Below are 24,332 nucleotides of genomic sequence, written 5' to 3' on the forward strand. Positions count from 1 at the left end.
AACCAAAACGTCTGCAATTTTTTGGGTCTGGAACTGAAGCTGAAGGGACCTCTGGGTCTTAACCGGCCGACAGTGAGTCGCAGACATGTTGCACTGCCGCATGTTCGGCAAAGCTTTGCTGACTGTTTTTTTTTTTTAGCATTTTGTATTGTTTGTGTTTTTGCGGCTTATCCAGCGCTTTCAACGCCTTGCAACCAACGCAGTCAGCCAGTTTGATCCGTACGTCATTCTGCTTCATGAAAAAGCCGCAATTGCCACAGCAGTGTAATTAAAGTTTTACGCCCACTGCGAGGCAAATCCAAAATGGCATAGGGAGCATGTGTGCTGCCATTTTATTTACTTGCAAATGAACTAATCAGAGGTTAGCATATGCAATTGATTTAAGGCGAAATTGTTAAAAAAGAAGAATCAAAGCAAACATTGGCTAGACAACATTTATATACCTTGCAGCTATGACAAAAATTAAATATTCTCTAAAACAGCAGCTATATGATATAGTTTTTATAGTTTCTACGCAAACCAGTCCCTCAGTTTTAAAGCTATCTGCTTGAAACTTCTCCAAAAGTTGTAGTTCTATTGCAGGTAGTATATAAGTTGGAACGAGCCAGATCGGACTATAGCTTATAGCCCCCATAGGAACAATCGGAAGAATAAATTTAAAAAAATTATATCTTTGGTGTATTTTAATTTTTTTTTTAGTTCTTTGTGATATAGTAATAGTTAAATATTTCAGAATTACGGTTTAAATTTCATCAAAATCTGACGACTTTAACATAAAGCTCCCATGGGAACAATAAAAATAAAAAAAATAAAAAATTAAAAAGAAATTAACTTTTTATATTTAATTTTTTTTTAGAAATTATTTTTATTAATTAATAATTTGATAGTTCAGAATAACGCTTTTAATTTTATAAAAATCTGAAAACGATATCATATAGCTGTCATAGGAACTATCAAATAATTGATCTGCAAATCATCGTAGCTTCAATGTAAACATACACGCAAGTCAATCATAGTTTTAATGTTTTCAAGAATATTTAATTTTTTCAATAGCGGCAAGGGTATATGAACTTCGGCTTGCCGAAGTTTGCTTCCTTTCTTGTTTTCTTTTTATATACTTTTTAATTATTCCGATTGTTTTCATGCTATATTATAAAGTCGTCCAATTTTAATCAAATTTTAAAAGTCATTCTAATACGAACTTAAAAAAAAATTTAAATTCGGCAAAGTTATCTTTTTTTTCCTTATTGCTTATGGGAGTTTGATGATATAGTCGCCCGATCCGGCTCGATCCGACCTATATACTACCTTCAACAGGAAGACAACTTTAGGAAAATGTTATGCAGAGACAGACAGACGGACATGGCTACATCAAGAACACATATATAACGGGTCAGAAATGTCTTCTTCACTACTTTGCAAGCTTCTGACTAAAATAAAAATAACCTTTGTTTTTAAATTAAACAGTTGTTCGAATTAAACCAAATTTAAAACTTAATTCTGAAAAAATAACCAACGATTATACAGTTGCGATCAAAATAATAGTTGTGTCAACGCCCCTAGTAGTGCCACCGTCCCTAATTATTATATTTCTTGCCAAATATTTGCCATGATTTTGTTAGATTAGACTGTATATGCATAGTTCAAAACAAAATAAATCCTGAGCATTTGCAGTTTTTTTTATGGAAATCAGCCATTATCTGAAATTAGGACTAACATCGGCCGCTCAAATAATTGTAATGAAGACGATTAATTCTATAAAACTAAAAAATCGCAAAATATTGTAATTCAAAATTATTTTATAAGCAACATACTCCTTTTTTTGTAACAATTTTATAATTTGGAAAATGTTATTTGTTTTGTGGACTTAAGAAAAATAAATAGTCCAGTTTGTCATAGTTTTTCAAAAAATAAAATAACAAGAAATTGAATAAAATTAAAATAAGGTAATAGATGCATCAATATAGTAAAATCCAAAAACTTTTTACTAATACGAAAAAAAAAAGATTACAGACAATACAGCATACAGTTTTATTTTTTTGGAAAGCCAGAACAGCGATAGAAGCAGAACTAGGAAACAGAACTTTCGAACTAATTTAATCCAAACAAACGTTTGGGAAATAAATTGTTCAAATATATTTGAGTTTTCTCATTAATTTTCAAATTGGAAATAGCACTACTATTATTTTGCCGGAGCAAAATTAGTCCGTGATTTCAATAAAATTAACTTCAAAATGATCTGGATTTCTTTTGTTTACAACTATATTATAGTCTAATCTAATAAAATAGTCAATCATGGCAAGATTTGGACAATAAAAATTACAATTACAAAAAGACTGACGGACGGACTTAGGTATGGGAAGCGTTTTTTAGAAGCCTGCCTTCCTTTTTAGACTACAAATCTTAAAAGCGGTTAAAACTGCTTTATATTATCCGTTAGGTATTCGCTTGTTACATGAGGGGTCGCTTCCGCTTGCCATGTTTTTATTTGCACAGTTCTGAAGCGAAATAAAAACATCGCATAAGGCCGACAGTCAACCTTACCCAAAGTTCGCTAGACTGCTTAAAGGGATTTTGCAATTTTACCTCGCAAATGGAAACAATAAAAACAATAAATAACGATTTGATAAAGAGGTGCAGAGAACATCTTTAGAGGCTGCACCTGCTGCACAAAAGAGCTTATCAATTTCCACATTTTGTAGCTGTTAAAAAAATAGCGCGGCGAAGCACCCAGATACAAATGCTGAAGCCAGATATAAAGATTGAGCGTGCGACGGCGTCCCAAGCAGATTGGTAATTTCCAGCCGCAACCGAATTAAACCCGTTGTTAGATTGGAATTTCAACCCAATTAGGAAATTTTTCAATAAGCGACAACAAATATTGGCTGCTGATGCTATGCTGTGGCCCTTTCTGCTGAAAAATGCAAAACCGTCTGCGGCGGAGGCTTCATACAGAGGCTGCTTCGGCAACAATACGACACGTACATAAAATATATTGTTATGTCTGCGATGAGAAAACTAATTGACGATGACAGCAGTCCACGGCAACATCGTCCAATAATCGACAATATATTGGTCCGCACTAAAGACCAGAATAGCTTTTTTCAGCCTTTGCTGGCGGGTCGCGATTGGGTTTTCGGCTTAGGTAAAGATAGGCATGGGATGGGTTAGGGATAGCAATGGCGTTGACAACCGGGCCGCTTTGGACGTTTTTTACTTTCGGTTAACTCATAAGTGCCTTGGCAGATTAAATTTTCGAACAGACAAACAAAAAACCACAATCGCTTAAATTTATTTATGTATTTACTATTGTTTGATATCAAATGTGCCGCCAATGCAGCAGCAATCATATTGCGATGCACAAAATTATTGATTTGTTATTTGCAAAATTGCTGACGGAGTCTTGCTCAGAATATGAATCAAAAGTGTTACATCTGATTTTCCGGTCTTAAACAGTACTATCTTAATTATACCACTAACTCATTGAATAATAGTTTGTAATGTATGTATGTAAGTATTGTATTGTTGAAAAGTATTTAACAGAAAGATAGAAGCGCCGACCATAAAATTATTGAGAAAATTAATCAAGTATATTGCACTCTATTTAAGAATTCTTTTGTTAAAAAAGAAATCCAAGACGAAAAACTACCAGTCTGAGTTAAATTAATTCAGTTTAAGTTAACATTTTCAAGAAAATCTCAAATTCAATACAAAAGTGATATTTTTAAAGAATTTTGATCTTAGAATGAGAGTTGGCCAAAAAAGTAATTCCTATTTTAATTATAATTTCAGTCAGTTTACAACGCAGTGAAGGATATATCTCCGACCCTTTAAGGAATATATATTCTTGATCAGCATATAAAATATATTTTTTAAATTAACTTCTCTATTTTTTAATTTTTTTTATGAAATTCTTTTGTAAATGGTAATAATTTGATAGTTCAGATTTGCTATTTAAATTTAATTCAAATCGGAAAACGATATAATAAAGCTGCCATAGGAACGATCGAATAATTGAGCTGAAAATCATAATATCTTCAATGTTTTTAAACAGATACGCATGTAATTCAAAATTTAAGTGTTTTTAAGAATATTTTATTTTCGCAATAGCTGCACGGTTATATAAACATCGGCATGACACAGTTTGCTTCTTTTCTTGTTTTTTTTTCAATATTCCAATTGTTCCCATATGATAAAGTCGTCCGATTTTGACCCTCTTTAAACCGTAATTAAAAAAAAACTAACGCCTAATATCCAAAAACTAAAAAAAAAAAATTAGAGAACAGCAAAGCTATAATTTGCTTTAATTTTCCCGATTTTCCCGATTGCTCCTATGGGAATTTATGCTATAGTCGCCCGATCCGGCTCGTTCCGACTTATATGATTACCTGCAATAGAAAGACAACTTTTGAAAACGAAAACTGAGAGACAAGTTTGTGTAGAAACGGACAGACGGGCGGACAGACTGACGAACAGTCGGACGGACAGACGGACGGACAGACGGACAGACGGACGGACGGACGGACGGACGGACAAACAGGCATGGCTATATCGCCTCTCCTAGTGATGCTGATCAAGAATATATATACTTTATAGGGTCGGAGATGTCTCCTTCACTGCGTTGCAACTTCAGACTGAAATTATAATACCCTCTGCAAGGGTATAAAAATAAGTTGTGTAAGTTCAGTAACGAATAAAATTAAAGACATTCGTAAACAACTTGTCAATAATCCTTTTAAATCCTTCTTGACCATAGTAAAGCATTTGACCACCATATTTTTTAAGTACAAAATTATAAAACTTGTTTTACTTTGCAAGTACTGCCGGACGGTTCATAGAATCCTATGGAAAGCTACAGTCAGTGGTTTCAGGTACTAAAATTTCCAGTTTTATCCTGCTTACCTGCGCAGTTCCTCACGGATTTATCGTGGGGTCATTGCAATATTCTATGTATGCGAACGATTGGCCTAGCCTTTTGTTCGTTTTTGAAGTTCATTTGTATGCAGATGACATGTAAATAAAAATAAGCAGTCTTAGGGCTAATGGCTTGAGAATAAGATACCAATTGATACCAAAAATATTCAAAATCTGGTCATCAGAACCAACAATTTGCTGAGCACGCTCTTGATTTATCGATTACGTTCAGAAACACCCTCAGCTGGAGTAAACACATTGCGAAATCTACTGGTCGAAATTACGGCTAACTGCGTCAGCTCTCATACTTTGAATGTTTTGAAAAACATTCCTTCCGCTTCAAATAGGGCTAAATATGGAACAAATATGCTCAAGATAGTATAGCCTTAAATTCAATTATTATATATGTGGGATTTTTATTTATTTAGTAGGTTATTATTTAAAAGTTTGATTATTAATATTAATTAACATAGAAGGAAATCTTTGTGTTTGATTTAAACGTCGTCTCGTCGTCACACGTCGTTTGCTTGAGCACGCCTTTACTCAACTCGATCCCGTCAGCAACTGACGCTCGTCCTATCGATATGTTGCTCTGCTCGTCTCCTCGTCGTCACATCTCGTTGTAGTGATCGTCGTCTTCTTTCCATCGGCTCGTCTTCCATTGGAATGCGTCTTTTGACCATCTACTCGTCTTCTTAGTTTTAGCTGCTTCTCTCGTTGTCTAGGGCGTCATGTCATACGAATGCTGCGGTTTTATTGGAGGGATTCGGCGAATAATGCAACCTCACTCCCACATATACTTTTTAAATTTAAAACGGCTATATCATGGCTTCTAGAAGTCTATTTTTGTGTCGTGACTATTGGCGTCAGCAACTGAGAATGATGTGAGACATCATATTGTCAAAAGACTCTTCCTTCAAGATCCTTATGTTGGCGTCATCACCAAATTTAACTTTAAAAGAAGAAAGAAGAAAGCTATAGTCGAGATCCCCGGCTATTAGATACCCGTTAGTCAACCAATAAACTTCAAACTAAATATTTCCCCACAAAACAATCGGAGTTAAGGTGCCGCCATCTACTTATTACTCGTTCTTTAAAATACATGTTCCAATGGGGCTCTTAAGCAAAATGGCAAATCCGAGCTTGTGGACCAGGAAAGGACTACATACCAGTTAAAACCTCTGCATCTTCACGTAACGCTGCTTCAACTTCAAAAAACTCAATTTTCTTGATCCACAATGAAAATGTTAGAACTATTAAACTATTTAACGGTAGAGCTACTTTTGATTCTGATGTTATTGCGTTCACTGAAACCTGGCTTAATTCAACAGTACATGATGGCGAAATTTTGTCTAACAATTATGTTATTTACAGAGTTGATCGTCCGTCATGTCGTGGTGGTGGTGTCCTAATTGCGGTTAAATCAAAACTTACTTCCGAGCTTATTGATACTCCTGCATCCTTGAATATCGAAATTATTTCTGTTGAAATTGTACTTCCCAAGTATCACATACTGTTTACTTGCTCGGTCTCAATTTAATATTTATTTATTTATTCTTCCAGACGTCATATGCCATCATTGGCTAGTAATTTTAATCTTTCAAACATCTTTTGGTTTCAATGTTATTACTTGGTAACAATGACTCCATATTAAGCTTTCTTTGCTTCAGATAACTGGATCTCCAATCATAGTGAACGACTAATAGACTTGACATTTGTTTCTGACAACTGCGTCTACCGCCTTTATCTCTTCCTGAGGACTATCACCATCCTACCCTACAGTTTTCTTTAAATTTCTATAAACTATCCAAATCCATTATCTCACCTTGATACAATCTTCAATACAGTTTTTAAGCGATATATATGATATTCCCAAATTATTTGAAAAATCAATTACTTATCAATTGCAGCATGGCTTTACCAGGTGCCGATCTACTACTACCAATCTACTTGAGTTTACCCCTCAGGTAAATTGTAGTTTTCAAAATAAAGAGCAAACTGATATTATCATTAAGGATTTTTCTAAAACTTTTGACTCTGTGAACCACAAAGTACCAATTCAAAAACTATTTTTAATGGGACTCACTCCTAGGTTATTAATTTGGATGAGTTCCTACTCTTAAACCGTTCTCAAAAGGTGATATAACTTCAAAAACCATTCAAATTACTTATGGAGTTCCTCAAGATAGCCATCTGGGACCTTTATTATTTGGCTTGTTCATAAACGATCTACCACAAGTTATTTGGTCCGCAACTCTCTTAATGTGTGCAGATGCTTTTAAATTGTGTATGACTAAAACTGCCCGATACTTACTCACGACTTCAACCTGATCTTGATCACTTTCAGACTGGGTGTAAAAACTCAATAATTTATGTCTTAACTATGCTAAATGGAACTTTATGACTTTTTATTGAAGTTTCTCGTCTCTGTATTTGTATTCTATTGACAACAATGTGTATTTCTACTGTTCAAGACCTGTGTTTTATATTTGATCATAAATACAATTCATAAAAAAATTAAAAATATTTTGTATTTTTATATTTATAGTTATCAAACATTTGAACTACTTATTCCTCAGTTTCCTTTTATTTTACATATAATAAATAGTAAATTAAAAGTTAAAATTTTAATCCAAAACATTTGGATAAACAACGTTTTTAGTTTTACTTTGCGGTGCATGAATGAATAAACTATGTGCAGTACCGACTCTCGGCCTATAATATACTTTTTTTATATTTTTATTCATCCCATGTGAGCTTTATGTTATAGTCGTCCGATTTTGATAAAATTTAAAAGGTAATTCTAAAATATTGACCATTACTATACGTCGAAGAAAAATTAGTGGGATTAACTGGGAATCATCCACTTTGAGTTGCTCCCCTATGGGCAAACGCTTCCCCAGGCCACACACACCTTTGGTGACGCCCCAGAAGCTCCGGAAGCTCGGATGGGAGGTTCTTTTACATCCACCGTGTAGTCTGGACCTCGCACCAAATGATTACCACCTGTTTCTGCCCATGACGAACGAGCATCAACTGGTTACCATCTGTAATAGTTGGAAGTTGGCCACAAAAAAGTACTGTGAATACTTGACTTAAATCGCATTTATTGTAACCAACTTTATGAATAAAATAACATTGTGATAGCCCAAGAACCAACATATCTGCTCCGTAAAGAGGAACTAGTAATTGTAGATTCCCAAGATATAACTCGCTATGATCGAGTAGGATTTTCTTCGTCAATGCTATCTTCTATCTACCTCTATATCTGCTATCTTCTGCTCAAAATGCCAATATTTCATTAATAATCTATTAAAAAAATAATAATTAATTAACTTTAGTATAACAAATATGTTAGTAAAAGGTACTAGTTTTAAGTTTAAATAAGTTTATATATCTCATTCAATGTGACTTGCGCTAAAAATATAAGTGTACGCTTGGTGCGCTGGTTTATTAATAAAAATAAAATGAAGCTCGGTTTGGGAATTCAGGCCCGGAAACGACACGGAGTAACGGCAGGTCGAAAACTAACGCCCTACACTCCCCACCAGAAAATTCAAGTAAATAATTTCTTCCGACTAACCAGAAGACTACATTCCCGACGAACCCTCGGGTACCCTCTGTGTCATAATTGGGGAAAGGGAGGTTAAAAAACGATTTAAAAGAAATCAAATTTCTGTCTCGAGCCCTGGACACGGCGCCAGAACAAATAAAAGACAAATAGACAATTACCTCGAATAGAGACACCTAAGATCGTTTACTCCCTTCCTCAACACAACATAAGATATCACTATGGCGAAAAAGTGGATGGAATTTGAAATCCAACCAGAAACACTGTACCAGGACATGCGGAGGCAGATGTCGGAGTTCGTACCAAACACAACCGCAAAGCACTAGGAAAAACCAGTACCCGACCCCAAAAATACCAAAGTGAATAAAGTGGCAACGATGGGAGTAATACGAAGCTGGGGAGAAGAACACGAATGCACTGGCCACCCGGCAGAGTTCATAAGAAGAACGGAAAAACTAGCAGAGGCATACGGGATAGATCTCGATCACGCAGCAGTAGCCATGTTAATACTACTCAGAGGCTGTGCCTTGGGCTGGTGGCACACCCACCCAACTCCGATGCAATCATGGAGAACCAAAAAAAGTTCCTTGAGTACCACACCCAGCGCACCACGAGGAAAATGCAATGGAAAGCATCACACTTGGCACCAGGGGGAGGATCAGCCAGCAAAGGAATATACTCGATAACTCCGCAAAATCATTTACTGCCCTCACAGAAGAGAAAACGATAGAGTGGGTTTACCGAAACAGTCGAGTAGAATTTAAACGATACGCTAAACGTGGATTGCGATTAGCCGAGGAATTTGAGGCCCTTAAATCACGTTAACACACAGCACTACGGAAACCACCGGAAACCAGAGGAGAACCCAAGACCCAAAACAAGCACTAAATAGAGGCCTTACAAGATCGTTTGACATAAATAATAGATTCTCAAGGTGCAAAGCATTGGGACACATGGAGCGGTGGTGCAACAATCAGCCAACACTCGAGAGCTTGGTATGTGGACAGGATGAAACACGCACGATTTATTGCTGTTACCGGAACGAAAGGGCGGGAAGCGACAGAGGCCCACGGGATCAGAGCGGGCACCCAGAGTACACACCACAACCGCAATGGGAATAAAATTCAATGTTCGACGCTTGCTCGCACAAGTCAATATAGGCAACACAGGTGTTTGCGATGCCATTGACACTGGAGCCAGACGGAGTTTCGTCTGCAGAGAACTAGCCAACAGAATAGCCAGACACGGGAGAAGAAAACGAGTAACCGAAGCCATTAGACTAGCAGGTGGCACACAGGCACTAGAAATACCAATACAGCTCGGGAACCAGACAAGCATACCTGGATGACATAATAATCATCGGAAGGGAAAACCTAAGAATCAACACGAAGAAATGTAACTTTTTCAAAGAAGAGCTAAGATGTCTAGGCCACATAGTGAGCGAAAGAGCCAAACAAACTGATCAGGAAAAGAAAGCCGATGCTCAACATGCCAAGTCCACACACAGCGAAGCTGGTAAACAGCTTCCTTGGGGTAGCCTCATGGTATAGAAGGTTCGTCCCTAACTTCACAGAACTGGCGCAACCGCTGTGCAATCTAATCAAGAAGTGACGAAGAGACAGAAGAGGCGACTAAAACCTTAAAAAACCCTAACAGAAGCTCCAGTCCTAGCTTGCCCTGACTTTTCAAAAAACTTTTTACTCAAAACGGACGCCAGCAAGAGGATGGAAACGGCGAACAAGTTATCTCCTACGCCAGTCAGAAGCTAACATAGACGGAACAGAAATACTAGGCCACCGAAAAGGAGTGCTTGGCAATCGACTGAGAAATCGAGGTACGCTACCGCAAAGGTAAGCGTAATGACTTAGCAGATGCATTATCCAGGATGCTCGAGGAAAAAATACACTCAGCAGGGAAAAAGCTAAAACAAATCGCACAAGCACCATGGGCAAGATCTTCGACAAGTTCCCGAAATGGGTAGAGCTAGCAGCCGTCAGGAAAGCAACAACGGAAATCGTTATAAAGGTACTACGGGAGCAGATCCTAACCTGGTATGGAGCACCTAAAAAACTTATCTAGGACAACGGGGTACAGTTCACGAGTCACAAGTTTAAAACACAGGTTCAGCTGACGGCCCGGCAGAAAGGGCAAACAGGACAATCAAAACAATGAAAGTTCAATTCTCTGGAACGCGATGGGAAAACTGAATACCCGTGGTATCAACAGCAGCAGTATCTATAACGAGCGCGAAATAAGTCTGCCACGAAGCGTGTTCAACGTATCTAGACCTGGATCCGGAGTGGCAGAGGAGACGATGGAAGCACGATTACAGGGTTAAACAGGGAAAAAGCAGTTCAAGATCAAGCCAGAGCATATATATTACGGAAAAGGGATTGGAAGCCCAAGATAGGAGACTTCGTATGGAAACGACAACACCCATTATCCAAAGCAACTGTCTGGTGCGCCGCTAAGCTAACACCAAAATGTAGGGCGCACATAAACGAACTAACACATGACGACTTACCGCCACAACAAAGAACAAAATAAATAAAAACAAAGCACACTGGTCACACTAAACGTCACCTATATAAGCAGAGACGCATCCTCACACCAGTCACTTCCGTTCTGACGACCATCGTGGCAACATCAGTTTGAAGGAATGTCCTGGTAAGTGTTCTGGTAACTAGTTTTGGAAGTGGTGGAGGGTCCGTAAGAGTTCGGTCAAGATCGACTCTACAACCTGGTGAGGATCTACGACGCCGGGTGTTGCTTACGAATGGGTCTCAATAACGATGCCCTGCACTCCCCACTATAAAATCCAAGTAGATCGTTCTCGGCCCTCCCCCAGCGCCAATACAACTTCGCCGAAGCAGCCGAGTCGACAGACATTGGCAACGCCTGTCCGAGACGCCCATCCACTGAACTTACCTATTGTAAATTAGCTATAAGAAAATATAAGCTTAGTCCATAGCGTTCTTTCTCTGTGTCATCATTGGGGAAAAGGCACGATCTAGAGAGGAATCAAATTTCAGTCTCGAACCCTGCCACGGCGAGCTATACCGCCTCCCGAAACAGGATTCTTACAAATTTTTAATAATGCTTTGCTTCAATAGAGCGTAGGTTCGCCTCCTCGGAATATCGTGTATTTAAAAAAAAATTATTTTGTTAATTATAAATTAAATTCTGCTGTGTCAGAACAATGTGTAAGGGCAATGAAAATTATAAATTGCCTTAAGACCCGAACTGTTATATTATTTGTTTTTAGATTTAAATTTCATAAAAATAGACATTTTGTAGTTTTTAATATTTAATTTTATAATGTTTTATTAAAATATGGGTTTAATCCATTAAATCTGCCAACATACCATGATGATTTTTGTCAACAAAAGAAGTGATTCGATTATTTCTTTATTTCTCTAATACAATTCAATTATCTTTGTTGAGCTCAAGAGAAGAGTGAGAAAAAAGTACACACGATCAAAATATGTTCGCGTCTACAACATCTACATAAGGCTGTCCTCAGCAAGGATCTAGACAAAAACAAGCAGCCCATTATGACAAAATCCTGATGTGCGCAGACGCAGATGCATCGACGAACTGCTCCCCTATGGAAGCTCCCTTTAAAAACAGGTTATCCCAAAGGCACACATAAAAAATTCGGCTGGCTGATGGTGTGGCTCTAGTCAGCAAAAAGCAAATGTTTTTATACCCTTGCTGAGGGTATTACAATTTCACACAGAAATTTGCAACGCATTTCCGACCTTATAAAGTATATATACATATATATTATAACTTTGCTGTTTTTTAAATTTTTTTTAGTTTTCGACATATGGTTAACTATTTCAGAATTACGGTTTAAACTTCATTAAAATTGGTCGACTATAACATAAAGATCCCATGGGAACAATAAAAATTTAAAAAAAAGGATCTTTTAAATTCAACACAGAAGATGCAATAAAGCGTCTGGACCTATCCATGTGATGCCTTAAAGACCTCAGCTACCCGCGTCGCCATTTAGAGTCATCAAAATCTAAGTCCCGAATGTCTCGACGTATCGATCTTGCTCCTTGTTGACTCCGAACGGTGATGACTGGTAATAGACGTCTGGTAGTAGACGACGGGGTCTTCTTGCCTCCTGGTTCAAATTCCAGGTTCGACCTTTCCTTTGCGCACGGCACCACAGCCGGGTCCGGTGCGGTCTTTCGGCGCTCTGTCATCGACCCAAAAGCATTAAGGTAACCTTTACCCTAGGAACCTCAACACAACTACTCAAGGAGGTGTATATGCCCTCCTATTATGAAACATCGCAGTCATCAAACTGCTATGTAACTAAGAAATGTTGTGGCATATCCCATCGCAACGAAATGTGGTATGTTCCCAAAAAATTGTCAACTGTACTCTACAAAGTAAATACATGGAAACCTGAGCTAAATAAGCAGACAATCACGGCAAACGTAAGCGAGGTTCAACGCTTGGCAACCACCGCGTTTTGTAGGTTAACCGCAGGCTATCTATGGACTTGCCAGTCTCGCCGAAGCTTTCTTCTATTGCGCAAGAGTTCTTCAATATGCCTGGAAGCACGACTGAATGGTTTATTAGCAGTTATAATTGGAGTGGAGTGTTGTGCAGCCCGTGACATAACAGAAACGGTTAGGCAGAAACCAATATGGGTATTAACATTCTTTCTGTAATTAAGTAGAAATTAAAAAATGTGACAGATGTGGATTTTCATAGAGGTGAAGTAAGATTGGTATTTGGGTTATTTAGAATCGAGACTCTAATTTTAGTCACTGCATTGTTTGCCACAGTGATTTCAATCGTTTTCTTTACTTTGGGCTTGTTTGTTTTCTTCTCTGAATGTGTGGTATGGGAGCGGGGTAAGGAATAAATCAAAAAAAGAAAAACAAGAAATAAATACAATAACAGAAGACACTGTGAAGTGCAGGTGGCGAAACACCGAAATTGGTCAATACAGTAGCCATCAATGAATTGGTCAGAGTAAGCAATTCATAAAAACGTACAGCAGACATTGGGTGTGCGCAGGTGGACCATTAGGTCAGAAAACGGGGAAATGCTGTACCTAAGTGGGAACACTTAGATGACCCGGAAGCAATACCACCGGTATAAAAGATCCCTCACCTTAGGATCGGGCAGTCACAGTCCAAGATAATTGAGAATCGGGAGTCGAGACAGAAACTACCGCTGAACCGCTTTAAGTTTACTACTGGCAAAAACAGTAATCGCGGAGGTCCTGTCCGAGTGATCGAATTTTGAACCCGATAGAAGAACACTTTTTATATATCATGGGATCTACACCCTCGAGGGCATCCGACAACACGGCAAACGTGGTGAACAACGTCGAAATTGTAGACCACAAGGAGGACATAACCAAAGTCTACAATGTTTTGTGCCTCATTACTGGACTCTTGATCCTTATGTTGATTCTGAATTTCCTCCGGATGTACAAACGATCTGTGCAGATTCGTCGGGACCATGGACACGAACTGGAGAAAATCGTAGCTGCCACCGCTGCACCGGCAGCTGCCGTTTTCACTCTTCTCTTCCTCGCAAATTCGTATCGCAATAAAGCGAATAACTTCTTCTTTTCTGTTTGTGAAAAATGACCAACATCGCTCAATTGCCCAAGAAATGACAATTAACATATTTTTTTTTATATTAATTAATCCAACACTTTATTAATAACGTTAAGTGAATTTGCACTGATATATATATTTATGCATATGTGTAGAATTAATTTTCCAAACCCAGAATACCACAAGGAGAGCTCTCGTCAATGAAAATTAAAAGGGGTAAGTGATTTGCGTTTGACTTACTGTCAAGTAAACTTTTATAAAATATATATATATATATATATATATTTACACATATGCGTATATACCTAGATCTATGTGCAATTTAATCATTTAGCATATATATATATATATATATATATATATATATATATATATATATATATATATATATATATTGGGTGTACAAGTAGAAAACCGCCGTTTTCCACTGGGTGGCGCCACCTTTGGAAATCGGTGAGGGCATTCCGATCAAAAGCATCACATGGCAAGCTTATTCTCTCGCTCGTCTATTCTCATTGTACATTTTTTTGTTGGTGCTCGAAGATGTCGAAATTTGAACCGAATAAGCGTCATTTGCGGGAGATTTTGCTTTTCGCGTTTCATTCGAAAAAATCTGCTGCTGAATCGCGTCGAATGATTGTAGCAACATATATTGAGTCGTGTATCAGTGAAAGAACGTGCCGAGAATGGTTCGTGAAATTCAAAAATGGTGATTATAACGTGGAAGACAAGGATCGGCCGGGTCCAGTGAAAAGTTTGAAGATGCAGCTTGGAGACTCCGTTGGATGAAGATTCTTGTCAGACACAACAAGAATCCATCACAGAAGTTCTCTATTTTGAATAATCAATATGTAGCTATTTGTACGCAATAAAGCCTCAAGCTATGAAAAACGGCGGTTTTCTACTTGTACACCTAATAATATATAATCCTCATACATTAAATTTATAGTCATTTAATTTCCATATTATTATTTTTATGAAAATTTTATTCTTAAATATATATTCATTCTTAACAGTTTTATTACACGTTAATACAAATATTATATATCATACACCGCGTAGAATATTTCTCAATTTAATTATTTTGGCACCTTAATTTACTCTTTTATTTGTCAATTTAATGTGCACCTTTTTAAATGAAAAATTTTTTTTTTAATAAATTATAATGTGAAGCAGAACTCAATAATGTCTTAGTAAACGTCAATGACGTAACTTTCAACTGTCGACATTGACAATAGGGGATCGCATTGCAGTGGCCGGCAGCGATCCATCGGCAAACGGGACGTATGAAGGGGCAAGTTAAAAGAACCACACGCTGCCGATCGAAATTCGGTCAAGCGCTCGAACTAGCTACTTGAACGAACTGAACGTTCTCTATCTTTTTCCTAAAGCACAATAAATTTATTCTCGTTATGTAGGGGAGGAGAGGTTTCCAAAGAACCCACCTCGTCCGGCGAGCTGAGCCGGCACCCAGCGTGCCTACCCAGGACGCAACTCCATCGGCCCAAGTCCTTTGGACTGGGCACTAATACACCGACGTAACAGAATTGGCGTCCAACGGAGGATTCTTCGCATCCTTGGACCTAGGACTTTCAACATCTCTGAAGTTTTTACGTTTTTTTTTGTTTTACGTATTAAAGGAGCACCAGACAAGGATAGGGAGAGTCCCAGAGGGACAGCAATACAAGAGAGCAGCGAAGAGCCGTGGGCAGAAGGAAGTAACGGAACGGCACCGAACTTCGGACCCTGATATTGTTGCCGTGCGCAGATGGCGAAAGGTCGAAATGTAAAACCGTGGACTTTGAACCAGGAGGCAAGGAGACGCCGATAATTAGCGGTAAACAGAGGCCTATATAAGCAGGCAGAGCGCAGTCATCAAGTAAACCAGTAACCAGTGAAACAACGTAAAGAGCCAAGTAGAGCCGTGCAGAGTCATCAAGGAAACAAGATCGCTACGTCGAGACGTTCGGGACTTAGGGCTTAAGTCTCCGAATTGAGACACAGGTAGCTGAGGTCGGAGAAGCGGAGCCAGTCAAGACATCCGGAGGCAGAGCAAGGACAACGAGGACACCTAGGACGACGAACAACAAGCGCCGTGCGAGCATCAGATACGTCGAATTCTAAAGTCTGCGGCAGAGAGGGTAGGGTGGAAGCGTTTGTCTAGAACCTGGCGTTTGACCCAAGGACTGCGTTGGCGGCTTCCGGCTTACGCCTGAACCGTCAGGTAGAAACTGAGCCGACGTCCGGTGCGACCGGCCGGGTCAGAGCAAGGGACAGGAGGCTGCGGCTGCGAAAGGCGTACGCCTTGAGAGCACAGTGCCTGTTCACCCTCGTCTGGGAACGGTGACTTATCCCTAAGCCCTGTAATCCCGCCGAGCCAAAGGCAACAGAAAACATCGCGAGCGAAACCGGAGAGGGAGACACCACTTCGCAGCAATCACAACCCAGTGAGACGTTCAACGTGGGAAGGAGCCGACGGCGGAGCATATTTCCACATTGTCAATACAAAACCCGGGCGAGGGTTAAGTCGGCGAATAAAAGATCCATATATTCCGAATCTTTCTGTGCGTTTTCACTGATCAATTGGGCGGTAACGTTTATATAAATTTGGTGGGATGAACACTTACATCTTCTGAGCTATCCGCACGACATTCGTAGCAAGCAGATAAACCAAGAAATCAGTTCGTTGCATCTGGCGCCCAACGTGATTGTCCTGACAGTGAAATTCAGCATCAGACAGAAATGAGGAAAGGATGGATCTATCTCCTCAAGAAAGAGGATTTCTCAAAGGTGGATGCCAAGCTTGGCATCATTCTGGATGGCAGGTCGGAGGACATGCGGGAAAGCTCTTTCACAACGAATCACAAAAACACAAAATGGCCTAGGAATGTCGGAAATTTGGGTTGAGCTGGAGGAAATCTACGACAAACCAGACTCAAGCGGCAAAAGGCAAGTCCCAGACATCTCATAGCTAGCCTGGGCGTGGAGAGCATGAAGGAGGCAGGAAGATCCAGGGGCACAAGTCAAGAATGGCCCAGCGCACCAGACTATGCAAAAGTCGCAAAGCAACTCAGGGAATGGTTTTTCTAGTTTGACGGCACGGAGAAACCGCTGGAGTTTCTGGAACAAGTAGAATGGTCAGCAAACACATACGGTTTGAACCTGAACCTCGTTCCCTGAGCCATGCCAGAATAGCTGCAAGGCAAGGCCCTAAAGTGGTTTATTTCCAACAATAAGCCCTGGAGGACATGGGGAGAGTTCAACGACAGTTTTCAAACTTATTTCCTACCAAGGGGACTTTTCTCAAAGCTCGCAGACCAGGTCAAGCAAAGGAAACAGGGTTTTAGAGAGTCATTGAAGGATTATATGGTCGACATGCAAACCATGATGAGACCACTCGGCTATTCCCCAAAGAAAACTCTCGAGCTGATAGAGGAAAGCTGCACGCCTGATCTGAGGATTTCCCTGAGAACGTACAAGATAGACGATCTAGAATCTCTAAAGTTCTTGGCGGATGAGTATGAAGAACTCCAGAAAGAGCGAGAAGCATTCAGACAAGAAAACAAATTCTCGCGAAGCAAAGCAACATCACCACAACAAGTTACGTGTAGAATGTGCGAAGAAGAAGGCGGACACCAAGCGACCATCGACGGACCGAGCCAATGGACTACAAAGAATATAACCACCAGAGCAAGTTATGGAGGCCACCCAGCGCAGCACCAATAGCCCACAGGTCACAGACACACGTCATGACACACGAAGCATGTAGACGGTGTGGCGGTCACGGGCATTGGGCCAGAGGATGCCAAAATCAGCGACTACTTTTCTGCTGGAATTGCGGCGAGGTGGATGTTAGAAGTGTAGAGTGCTGCCAGAGATCGGGAAATGGGCCGCAATCCCAGTCGCAGAGAGGCGAGCAGGGGTGGTTAGAGGAAAAATTGTCCGTGGCAGTGGTGCAAATCACCTCTGAGGAATGCGATATTGAAAACATTGAGTGGAACATCCAACATAGCCTAGCACCGAATCACCATATAGGACGACAAACCAATCAAACAGAGATACTACCCGCTGGAGAAGGGATGCATAGAACACTCGAGAAGTCCGTACAGCTCCCCGATTGTCATGATGAAAAAGATGACTGGTCACTGGAGGCCTTGTGTCGACTTTAGACAGATCAATGCCAAATCTATCAAAGATGCTTATCCGATGCCAAGGATAAATTACATCTTGGACCAGAAAACAGCAGGCTGTTCACGGCGTTCACAATGCCAGGAAAAAGACTTTTCCAGTGGAAAGTAATGCCATTTGGCTTAAACTCCGTCTCGGCGACTTTCCAGAGATCACTGGATCAGCTTATTGGACCGGAGATGTTACCACACGCATTTGCATACCAAGACGAAATCATCGTGATCGGACGCACACTGTTCTTCCAGTGAAACCTGAGAGAAGTTTTCCGACGCCTAAAGCAGGCATGTCATTTCTTCAGAAGCGAGCTGCTTTACCTGGGACACCACGTTACAAATCAAGACATCGACACTGATCCCCAAAAAGTAGCAGCCATAGCCGAGCTGGAACCACTCACAACCATCCGGGAACTGCGCCAATACTTGGGCGTATCATCTTGGTAAGGCGATTCGTGCCCGACTGTGCTCGAATAGTGAAACCATTAAATGATCTATTGCAGAAAGGCACGAAATGGACATAGGCTACGGATCACCAGCAGGCATTCGAGGAGGTGGCCGAGGCTAGCGCCGGATCCTGTGCTGGCATGCCCAGATTTCGATAAACCATTCGTACTGCAGACGGACGCAAGCGATTATGGTATAGGGGCAGTCCGGTCGCAGGAAACAGAAAGCGGTGAGAAAGTCATTTCGTGTGCCTAGCAATTGTGTGGACGATCCGGAAGCTCAAGCCATATTTGGAAGGATACTTAAAGTAACTGACCATATGGCGCTTAAATCGTTGAACAGCATCGAAAGACCCTCAGGAAGGATAGCGAGGTGGGCCCTGGAGCTGCAGCAGTATGATTTTGAAATATCGTTCAGGAAGGGATAGCTGAACGTGCTCGCTGATGCACTGTCGATACAGCCGCTGCCAGAAGCCTTTAGGCTAGCCAAGGAAATTCCGGAAGACACACAGGGAGCATGCAGCTTCGAAAAAATCAACACACAGCCACAGGCACGTTATATAGTCATACCCCGCACAGAGCATGAAGCGAAGACGTGGCAGCATGAAAGCTCAGCGTCCCACGGGGGCTGAAGAAAACCGTGCTGAAGGAGAGTCACGACCAGCCGCTGGACACGTGGGAAGTCGGGAAACGATTGCAAGGCTGGCGGCTCGATATTATGTAACGGATAGCTACGCTACAAGTCATTCCAGGCAAGATGTTGAAAGTGAAACACAAGCGCACGCGGAATAGTTGTCCGGCTGGCGGCTCGTCGGCTAGGCTGAGGTGGTCTTGCTTGTGTACACGTTTGCCTACTGCTACTCTAATAATCGCGTGCAACGACAATGAACCGGAAAAGATAGAGACACACATTTAACTATTGTTGCTGAAAGAGAAAAATACTCTTATGCTGCTGAATTCCCCTTTTCACCTCCTTAGGTGTTGTGGTGGTCCAGTCGAGCCCACCCTTCCTTTGGTCGCTCCATCCACTTGCTCAATAGCCTGAGCGACCCCTTCTCTTAAGCGCTACCCTACATCTGCATATCGCTAGCTGCGGCCAAACTCATATTTTCTTAAAACATTATAAAAGTTTATTAACAGCTATAAACCATTCTTAACACTGGACATAATAATAGATTTACTTATGGACATGTATAAATACGACATATAACTAAGTAATATATATATTAGAGTTTATAAATATTAAATCTTTCTTTCGTTTTCTTAATAAAATCAAAATGTAGGCCAATGTGGAGGGGACTTTAATACGCATAAAGGAATTAATTTAAAAACAAATAAAAAAATACGACTGCAGAACAATTATCCCGTGCGATTGAGTCGCAACTAAAATTGAGTTGAGAGAAAATATTATAATTTTCATTTTTATTTCTTCTCACGATCACATTTACTTTTTCTTTGTATGAAATTTAATTTAAATTGGATTTTCTCACTCACCGATAATTAATTTAAATTTAAATTAAAAAAATCAATTTTGCTGCCACACCTCATCACACCACACTGCACTTTTTTCCACAATTTGGAGTCTTTCTAGATCGATTTTCGCCCCGCCACTGCCATATTATTATTATATAAATTAACCTTAAAAAAAAAATCACTTATTTTCTCGATACCACTTTTCCTGGTTAAGTCATCACTTTGCCCTCTTGGGACGTTTTCGCGGCCAAGCTTTCCGGGTATTATGAAAGCTTTATTTGGCTCAAACTTGCTGCCAATTCCAGGTTTATCTGCCTCTGTTTAGAGCAGTTCGCGCGCCGACGTCATACGCGAATTAGAGGGAAAACGAAACTAAAGCTGCGCTCGATCGAACATCTGGTTCGTTTTCTACAACAACAACAGGAGCTTATTGAACATTTGGCTGAGCAACAAACTACGTTTTTGCGGGCAAACTCGACAGCAAACGTAATGCAGAACGAGTTGCCAAAAATACACATAAAGTCTTTTTCTGGTGACTACAAGGAGTGGCCAGCATTCAAGAACATCTTCGAGAGCACGATTCACAGCAGGCAGCTTTTGACAGAGATACAAAAGTTTTACTACTTAAAGACATACATTACGGGAGAAGCAGCTGACTTGATACGTCATATGCCAATTACGGATGCAACTTACGAGTCTGCTTGGAATTGCTTGATTGAGCGCTATAACAGACCACGTCACATTGTAAACACTCTGCTGGATACTTTTGTAAACTTACCTTCGACATCCAGAGCAGATGTATCAATACTGCGCAAAGTAACTGACGGAGATACAGAGATTGTACGCGGCTTGGATGCAGCAGGGCAAACAAACAGTGACTACTGGGTAATTCATTTCATTCTGGCCAAGATTGACGCTGAAACTCGACGCAAGTGGATTGAGGGCAGCCGTGAACTGGAATCGCCGACTGTGGACGATCTACTCAAGTTTTTAGACCGCCTCTGCGAGGAATTTGAGCTCAGCAAAAGTGAGCCTGACAAAGTCTTCCAAGTTGGCTCACAGCAAAACAAAGCCAAGCGATCGTCACACGCCTTGGTATCAACGGAGGAAGGTGCTTGTGTTAAATCACTAACCATACAACATATAGACTGGTCATTTCATACGACGCATTTGGACACAAAAAACGGACCGCGGAAGGTCCACCGTTCTCACAGCAGCAGGTCCATGCACTTCGTGTGCGTTCGGGTTTTTTACTCTCATTCTTATTCTCATTTTTATGCTCGCGCACTCATTGCACGAGTTCAGTCGTTCAGCCGCAGAGAGGCGCTTTTGAATAAGGCTGCCCTGCGTTTGAATTCGTCTTTGTATGTATGCGTGATCATGCATTCTCATACACGGGAGCATGTGTGCGTTTATTTCATTTCGGCGCATCAAGAATATTTTGTCTTTTGCCACTTTTCAAACTTGGTACCCTAAGAATATGGGCGTATTTACTATTGGGTTATGATATATATATTAATATTATATGTTATAATATATTTTTTAATATTTCAGCATACATTTTATTTTTGTTTACAAATTCAAATCAGTGGTAGCAGTAAAATGTTTTACATATATGTATGTATTCGGATTTATAGAAATCAGTCCACTGAGATAGGAACAGGGCATATCGCAGTCGTGTCACTTGAAACACCGACTGCTCTTTAGTGGTTGAGAAAACTTCAAACTAAATCAGCTCTTGTCGATGTTTTGCGAGCGGTTGGTGCCTGCATACCCTACCTACGATTGCTTTTAAGGGAGCGGGCTTTTAGGACACTTATTTTAAATGTTATGTTTAGTGATCTTTGGTTGATTTATTTTTTAATGATTCGCAGTGTTATTTTAATTGTCTTTAAACAATTCGTTATAATTCAAGATATTGGTACAATTAAAATCTAAAATTATAATCATTAAAATAAATTATTATCATTAAAAAATGTGGATTTTTATATTTGTTCCATTTACCTTTTCAAATATATAAAAAGTATTTTATTATTTATTACTTGTTTAAAGCATTACTTGTTTAAAGCAATAAAGCAATAAAAAAAGCAATTGTTTAAAGACAATTAAAATAACACTGCGAATCATTAAAAAATAAATCAACCAAAGATCACTAAACATAACATTTAAAATAAGTGTCCTAAAAGCCCGCTCCCCTTAAAAGCAATCGTAGGTAGGGTATGCAGGCACCAACCGCTCGCAAAACATCGACAAGAGCTGATTTAGTTTGAAGTTTTCTCAACCACTAAAGAGCAGTCGGTGTTTCAAGTGACACGACTGCGATATGCCCTGTTCCTATCTCAGTGGACTGATTTCTATAAATTCGAATACATACATATATGTAAAACATTTTACTGCTACCACTGATTTGAATTTGTAAACAAAAATAAAATGTATGCTGAAATATTAAAAATATATTATAACATATAATATTAATATATATATCATAACCCAATAGTAAATACGCCCATATTCTTAGGGTACCAAGTTTGAAAAGTGGCAAAAGACAAAATATTCTTGATGCGCCGAAATGAAATAAACGCACACATGCTCCCGTATATGAGAAATGCATGATCACGCATACATACAAAGACGAATTCAAGCGCAGGGCAGCCTTCTTCAAAAAGCGCCTCTCTGCGACTGAACGACTGAACTCGTGCAATGAGTGCGCGAGCATAAAAATGAGAATAAGAATGAGAGAGTAAAAAACCCGAACGCACACGAAGTGCATGGACCTGCTGCTGTGAGAACGGTGGACCTTCCGCGGTCCGTTTTTTTGTGTCCAAATGCGTCGTATGAAATGACCAGTCTATATGTTGTATGGTTAGTGGTTAAATGTAACTCCAAGGAGCACAAGATCTTTATCTGCCCAAAGTTATGGACTTATCAGTCGAGCAGAGAAGCACTTTTGTTAAAGCTAAATCCTTGTGCTTTAATTGCTTGGAGTTCGGGAATGTGTCACGCAGGTGTGAATCCAAATCCACATGCAGAACTTGTCACAATCGTCACCACTCTCTACTACACGAAGAAGATTCTACTGCACACGCCGCTGTAACCAGGACACATTCAAGGGATGAGGAGCAGCGCGACCTCGGCGCTCCAGAGGATACAACGGTGACCATCAGCAACATTGCTCGTGTAACAAGACACTCCATGCGCTGAATCTTCGTACAACGGAACAGCTACTACTACACAGCCACAAGGGTTACGAAAAAAGCGCATTGCCCACAGCTCTAGTACTCGTTCGCAACGCCAAATGATCACACACTTCCTGTCGGGTGCTTTTGGACAGTGGTTCGGAACTGTCATACATCTCCGAGCGATGCGTGCAGGTGCTCGGCCTGGCGCGCTTGCCATCACGAATTTTGGTGTCGGGAATTTCTTCGATCAAGGCTGAGACAACTAGAGGCTGCAGCGCACTGGATATTCAGTCAAGAATATCAGAACACACAATGAAGGTACGTGCCCACGTACTCAGCAAAATTACCTCCACGTTGGCAAGACACAATATCAACGCTTCAGCACTTAAGGCGTTCGATGGCTTGGAGCTTGTAGATTCTGACTACCAATCGTTGGCGCCAATAGATATTCTCTTGGGCAGCGATTGCGTTTGGACCGTGTTCACTGGTAAAAAGCTGTTCGACAGCCAGGGGAAGATCATCGCCATTTCGACCATATTTGGATGGGTCATTACTTCGATTGTGACTACAGGATCTTCAACTACAACAACTATGCACACGGCTATTGACATTGATGCACCACTTCGACGCTTTTGGGAGCTGGAGGATGTCAACCAAGAACTTCATCGCAAACCAGAAAACGATGAAGTTGAACAGCACTTTTGAAGACACACACAAGGGACCCCAAGGGTCGTTACATCGTCGAACTTCCGTTTAAAGACCCCAATAAGCAGTTTTCGGATACTCTTCAGGGAGCACTCGCAAGATTCAAGGGAGTAGAACGCCGTCTAATAGATGCAGCATCCCAATTTGCGCTCACAGTAGTGTAAAGTTTATGCAAAGGCGAGTATCTCAACTTAGGTCACATGCGAGAACTATCGCCAGAAGACATTATCAGAAACCACATTTCTACTTCTGCCATATCATCCACCCAA

At 40.2% G+C, this 24,332-nt stretch overlaps 1 protein-coding gene across 1 annotated transcript; it reads left to right on the forward strand.

The window, feature by feature from the left end:
* The first annotated feature begins 20,668 nt into the window (after positions 1-20,668).
* LOC121467521 lies at positions 20,669-23,380 on the forward strand. Its single transcript, XM_041708960.1, has 2 exons — positions 20,669-21,290; positions 23,247-23,380. The coding sequence occupies exons 1-2, from the start codon at positions 20,669-20,671 to the stop codon at positions 23,378-23,380; spliced, it is 756 nt and encodes a 251-aa protein (XP_041564894.1).
* Positions 23,381-24,332: the final 952 nt, after the last annotated feature.

This window comes from Drosophila elegans, unplaced genomic scaffold (genome assembly GCF_018152505.1).
Source record: "Drosophila elegans isolate 14027-0461.03 unplaced genomic scaffold, ASM1815250v1 contig_128, whole genome shotgun sequence".
Lineage (NCBI taxonomy): Eukaryota > Metazoa > Arthropoda > Insecta > Diptera > Drosophilidae > Drosophila > Drosophila elegans.